This window comes from Cyprinodon variegatus, unplaced genomic scaffold, assembly GCF_000732505.1.
Source record: "Cyprinodon variegatus isolate N-32 unplaced genomic scaffold, C_variegatus-1.0 Scaffold1322, whole genome shotgun sequence".
Classification (NCBI taxonomy): Eukaryota; Metazoa; Chordata; class Actinopteri; order Cyprinodontiformes; family Cyprinodontidae; genus Cyprinodon; species Cyprinodon variegatus.
The window spans coordinates 23,417-30,103 of NW_015151775.1; the positions used below are offsets into that span (position 1 = coordinate 23,417).

Below are 6,687 nucleotides of genomic sequence, written 5' to 3' on the forward strand. Positions count from 1 at the left end.
TTCAGTTCTGGGCAGTTTCCCACGTAGTTCTAACAATTGAGAGAAAAATGCTGAGGGGCCAGAAACTTCAAAGTAATAACTCAGGTTGTTATATTTATTTTGGTCACTTTTCTGGTCACTTTGATTTATTCTTTGGCAGTATTTAATAATATAACTCAGGTCTGCTGCTGAGAGGAGGATGGTTGCGCCGGCTGCGGTCCGCTCTTCTTGCAGTCAAACACCGAGCAACTTTCTGCTCTTAAATTGTTTCCGTGCACGATGTATTGCATTGCGCACTATTGGCATCAGTCTTAATAAAGTGAAGCCACACTTTTGAACTGGGGGGCATTTTAAAGGGGTTCCACGACACTCGCAACCAGTTCACAACAGATACACATGAAGCCTGGCTGTAGGCGGGACCACCTATGTATTTTTCCTGGATGACGCAATCACGTTAAGTGTTACAGCCAATCACCGAAACTTGGCACCGAGACGAGGCATGTTTCAATACTCTGTAGAACCGAAGCATTTCGGTTGGTACTATAAAAGAACAGATGTTCGGTACCCAGCCCTATCTCCCTGCAAGCTCCCAGATCAGCTGCTTGATCTGGGACGTCGGGCAACCCAAGTTTAATTTTTCTAACTCCTGCACCTGCTGCTCTTGAGGCACATCACTCGCCTCCGATGCTCAGAATCTCACAAGACTCTGCTGCAGCTGCTCAGAGGCTTAAACATGCGCTGCTCCTGCTGCTCGAGATGAGTTGTGCCTTGATGTGCATCAACCATAGACTTTGCACGTAAAGCTGCTGCTCGAATCACGTTTGGTGGGAACGTAGCATTAAGGCCGATTTATACTTCAAAACCAGGTCCTCTGCATAGGTGTTGCAGTGAACGAAAAGCCCTCCCCGCCCCCTCCGCAGAATCTCTGCTGCACCTCTCCCAAACTGTAACTGACCGCAGACAGTGCCGCAGACAGGAGGCCGGCTTGTTTAGTTTTTATGACCGAAATTGCGGAAAACAACTCATGACGTTTGACCAGCTAGAAGATCGAGGTGCACAAGAACACTGGGACCCTTTTTCCACTTGGATCCCGTTTTTCGCCATCATGTCCCTCCGTTGTCGGACTAAACTCGCCTCCACTTCCTCTTCGCCTCAGCCGTATAGCATAAACCACGCTTCAAAATTGAGCATAAATCAAAAATGTCTGCGTCAAGCTCACTGTGACGCACTGCTTCAGGAGTATAACCAGCCCTTTAGGGTTACATTTACACCTTGGCATCCATGTTTTTTCAAATTGTAGCCCCCCCGCAGTCAGTGGGCCAAATGTAGCCTGAAACCATAATATTCCCACCTCCATGCTTGAATGTAGGCAAGAGAGTCTCTTCTTTGACCCCCACCAAATCCCCTCAATTCAGTTTATTCATATGCTGAGTTGGTTCTTACATTCAATAGCACATTTCAGAGTCATTTCAATCCATCATACACACAGATTCATTAAGTTTTTCATCAAAACCATACAGACTGCACTCCGTTGACATGCAGAATTCCCCCCACATGTAACAGCAGTGTACAGTTGCTTGCACTGCCATTGACTTTGCAGCAATCCCACATCTGAGCAAACATGTGGCTACAACAGAAGGGAAAATATTTAACAGACAGAAACTTTCTACAGAACCAGGCTCAATGGCCTTAAGCCACAACTAACTAAGACTTTGAGAAGGCAGAGCAGAGACACACTAAATGGTTCCACAATTGCTTAACACCTTTGAAACCAAAACAGCTCTATCTTGGTCTCCACAGACCATATGAGAATGTTTCATTCATCTTCTTAGTACACTTCTCTTCTGCAAACCATCTGCAGGCCCTCGCATCAGAAGAGTATAGTGGTATATTATCACCACAACCCCATAACGCTAAATTAGATGGTGGCAGAATGTCTCTGTATGCCTTAAAATGCATATTTTGTTCAAATTGAGCGCAACACAACTCATAATCTCCTTAGCTTCTACATTCTGCAGGCAGAGTGTATTTATACATATGGTTTAAGCTAGCTGGCTAGCATATCTTTTTCTCTTTATTGTTTACATTTATAACAGGCACAGTAAAAGACCGCCACAATCCAGGCCTTATTAAGAAGTTTCCTGGCTAATGAAGCTAAACCAACAGAAAGCAAATTTCTACTAATTTTGGCATTGTGGGCAGATGGAAAATCATGCTGGATATAAGCATTTCCATTATGTGCTTCTTCTCTGATCAAAATCTCTCTACCTACATTACTTATTCAATTGATCTTAGATTTATGGGTTCCAGGGCCTCAAAAACTTGATCTCCAAAGTACTCCGGGCAGGACTTTAACTCACATGCATAGCTGCAACTCTCTTTCCCCTCTGTGGTGGCAAATATGTGCATTATTACTATTCAAATGGCTTGTTTGAATGTGACCAAAGTTGAGTGGCTCTGCAGTTTGAAAACTGCATTTGGTAAAATTGCAATTAGGTTGCAAATACAAATATTTACTGTGTTTTGGGGTGAACATGAAAAGACCTGTTTTAAGTGAGCTGCCATTATGCTGCAGCTGAATGATTTTTGAAACATTGGGGAAAAAACTGTCCCACTACCAAAAACTGCCAATTTCAGATGAATTTATAACAATGTCAAGAAGTAAGAGATAAAACTAGGGGCCTCTTTATTATTATTTTCAAAGTTCCTTTCAATCAATATTAAGTAAGAGTGACAATTGGCTCCCTTTGCTCTTCAAAGCAGGAGAGTAGGTTCACATGTGGACAGAGGGACACAGTGATAAACGTCTTGCTGCCTGCAAAATCCTCACAATAGTCTTTAAAGGTATAGTGGAGGATTTTCGCAAATTTTTGAAAAGACCCGCCCTCTCCACTTTAAAAAAAAAAAAAATGCATACGCAGAACCCTGTACCCGCTCCCGAGCGCCTATTAACGGCGTGCAGGAGCATGCATGAGCCAAATTCTGCAGGCTCTGTTTATAAAGATGCTGTCTGCATCACTCGTACAAACTAACTTTCCAAAGGAAGATTTGCAATTTTTCCCACGATGTCAGACTCACCACTGGTAAGTGAAAATGGGGACGAGCAGGTAGGATGGTTTTACGCAACATATCACCAAATTGACAAATAAGAAGACCACTTATTTTGACTATCCACTAAGAGTTGGTGTAATATTATCAACCATCAAAATTAGGACCAAGTTGCTGTCAGATGTGAGAGAGTTCTGTAATGTTTAAATATGCACCGATCCAGTTTTTTTACGATCCAATCCGATACAGATACCTGGGCTGAGTGTATCGGCTGAGATCTGATACCGATGCAATTCAAATATTAAATGAACGAATCATATTTCTTGCTATGAGAAAGAAGGCTTTAGCTTTGACATAAACGTTGTTAAAACAAGTGCCAATTGTCCACAGCCATAAATGCATTTAACTGCATGGTGTATATTAATTATTAACAAATAAGCAACAAAAACAAAGAGTTAACACTTCCATGTGTACTGGGTTAGATATTCAGCAAATTAATCTATATTGGAGCCAATGTCTGATCCATGTATCAGATCAATGCATCCCTAGTAATGATTTGTAGGCAGAGAGTTCCTTTCCCTGATTTTTACTGCAGGGTGAACCTGAACCTGACAACAAAAGTTGCGAGAGTTTCTGAATTTTACAGCTCTGTGTTGGATTATTTTGAGTAGTCATCAAATTTAGATACTTATGCAAACTGTACACTGGCTGCTTACATTGTATAAAAGTGTCATAACTATTTCGGTGCTCTCCCATGAATTCAATTCAATTCAATTGAGTTTATTTCTATAGCGCCAATTCACAACACAAGTCATCTCAAGGCACTTTACAGTTCAACCAGATCATCCAGTCAAATTGATTCAAAGTTTTCTATCTAAGGTAAACCAGTTGATTGCATTGACTCGTTGACTCAAATACAATCCCTCACACTAAGCATGCTTGTAGCAACAGTGGAGAGGAAAAACTCCCTTTTAACAGGAAGAAACCTCCAGCAGAACCAGGCTCCGTGTGAGCGGCCATCTGCTGAGGCCGACTGGGGTTCAAGGAGACAGAAGCAGAGAGGATGAGAACTATTACATAATTGTGAGGGCTACACTTCTATTAGATCTCGTGTTCAAGATCTGACACCACAACTCAAAGCCATTTCTTGCTGTCACTGATTTTTTCTCTGGTGCTACATTCAGAGAAACATGTTGGATGGTTTGCTGCACATTAAACTAAATAAAAATAAACAGTTGTATCTGTTATTTAGTTGTTTAGTTTGGTCTGCTTTCAGCAGTATTGTGTGAAAGATAAGAATTTTTGTAGATTGCCATTCCCTATCAAACCACGTCCAACAGTTGACAGTGGAAATGCCATTTAAAGCATTGCAATGTCAAAAGAAGCATTTTATAACTCAAGCCTCTAAACATTTCTTGGATAAACAGATATGTATCAATAAAACCTGTCAAAACATAAGATTGTCTCTTATTTATTTTCCGTTTGGGATTAATAAAGTATTTTTGAATTGAAACACATCCTTTCAAATAAACAACCCATTTCACAGGAAGACATCTCTGGATGCATCCTAACCAGAAAACTTTCATGAGTTTGATTAGACAGATACCTTTGCTCCATGAGCTTGGTGAATTATCTTCATGGTGTCTGAAAATATAAAAGAGAAGAATTATATGGAGTCATTTTTATATCTGAGAGCATGTAAAACAGGCCCTCAAAGAGAATAATGTAAACACTATCAAAACTGGTTCTGTGTGTGTGTGTGTGTGTGTGGGTGTGTGTGTGTGTGTGTGTGTGTGTGTGTGTGTGTGTGAGAGTACAGGGGGGATTTACCATTAGGCAATACTAAGCAGTTGCCCCAAGTTAAAGTGGTTCTTTAAATGACAGCTGTAGATAATAATACATCTAAAAACAGTCACTGACTTGTCAGTGAATCACTAACCCGATTCTATGATAGTTGAATGATCATTCTGGTTCTAAATGTGGTGATTTTACTTTAATGTGTGGGATACTAAGTAGTGTGCGGTCCCTGAAAATATTTTGCTCTAAGTTCAGTACACAAAAGAGTAAAAAAAAAATATATAAATGAAACCTAAATTGATTAGTAAAATATTAGTATATGCCAGCTAACAGCATACCAAATTCACCTTAGATCTCAAAATTCAAAAAAGCTTAATCTTTGCTTTTATTTCATATCTAAACCTAACCCAGACCAACTGTTCAGAGAACTTGTAATGTATGTTTTATGTTTCAAAGGCAATCATAACAACAAAAGAGACCCAACCTGTACAACATGAGAGTTTCTGGAAACAAGTTTCCAAGTACATGTGGCTGTAGAACTTCAACAAACTAAAGGAAAATGTAACTAAGAAGATTCAAAATAGAATCCCTACTGTCAATGACACATAGTTTCAACAGAGTCAAAAAAACAAAACAAAAAAAAAACAAACATACCATATCCATAGTTTCTGAAAGGAGGAGGAAGTCCTGGTCTTGTGGCAATATCTGGAAGAAATGGTACTTATTTCAGGACATTTTTCCCCCCAAATCAGTCCAAACATCAGCACAATGTATTAGCTTATATCTTTTATACCACTGCATTCCTTAAGGGAAGTCTGGATTTATCAGTTTTCTTACAAGTTTTACTTTACAGAGGGTTTACCGGCCCTGAGAACGGGGACTTGATTTTTAGTGTTTTATAGTAACCAAGTAAAAATACTTCACTACTATACTTAAGTATATTTTGGAGTACTTAATCCTTTCCAAGAGTATAAATTTTTTTGAAAACTTTCACTTTTACTTCAGTACATTCACAAACTTAACTGCATACTTTTACGATACATTTTCAATGTTTGGTTTAGTTACTAAGTAAAAAAACAAAAACAAAAAAAACACGAGCGAGAGAGCGAGAGAAACGGAAGTGTTTTGACCCCACCTACTGACTACAAAGTCGGGTCTTGCCTGTGCTTATTCATCAACACCAATAGGATATAGATTGGTCACTGGGCACTATTGTGAAATATTGAGCGTAACGTTATCTGTATAAATGAACTTTGTTTGGAATTGTTTTCAGTTCCACACGTGGTGCATTTAGCTTAAGCTAAATGTTGACTGTTGCAGGCTTTTGAAGATGAACAGAAGATTTTACAGTTTTAAGTGATAATGGGGTTATGTGCAAGGATGACCACAAGGGGTGGTTAAGATTTGGAGGGGAAGAAAAAAGTCAAGGGCAAAAGTGTGGAGGGGATAAGGGGGCTTGTGTTTACAAAGTATTTAAGATTTAGTTAATTGGCCTGAAGTGCATCTTTTTTTCTCTGGTGTGATGTACACTTAATTTCAGCACTGCCTTTTTTTTTTTACGTTAGTTTACAAAAAATGTATTCCTCTTCAGATGCCAAATAAACTGCAGTTCCCTCCCATTTATTTTTCTTTTGTAAAATGACTTGTTATGTGTGCGCCTTTTGTTTGTGAAGTACAGTCATTTACAGCTTTTTTTTATTCTTCATTTTGGCCTCGTTTACAAATCACTAGAATGCCAGATAAGCTTCCGTTTTTTTTTTCTTTTTCTTGATATGATGTCAATTACAGTAGAAATAATAAAACTTGATCTAAATTTATCCTACACTTAGTTGTGTATATTATTTGAAGTGAATTTAACCTTCA

General features: G+C 39.1%; 1 protein-coding gene across 1 annotated transcript in view; it reads right to left on the reverse strand.

Moving 5' to 3' along the window:
- Window positions 1–6,687, reverse strand: part of LOC107102803 (chromosome unknown open reading frame, human C2orf76) — a 16,529-nt gene that overhangs the window by 7,792 nt on the left and 2,050 nt on the right. Inside the window, exons 2-3 of the mRNA XM_015402237.1 lie at window positions 5,479–5,529; window positions 4,634–4,671 (exon numbers count right to left, since the gene is read on the reverse strand). Of these exons, the coding sequence (XP_015257723.1) occupies window positions 4,634–4,671; window positions 5,479–5,529 (89 nt within the window). The remainder of the gene's footprint in view (window positions 1–4,633; window positions 4,672–5,478; window positions 5,530–6,687) is intronic.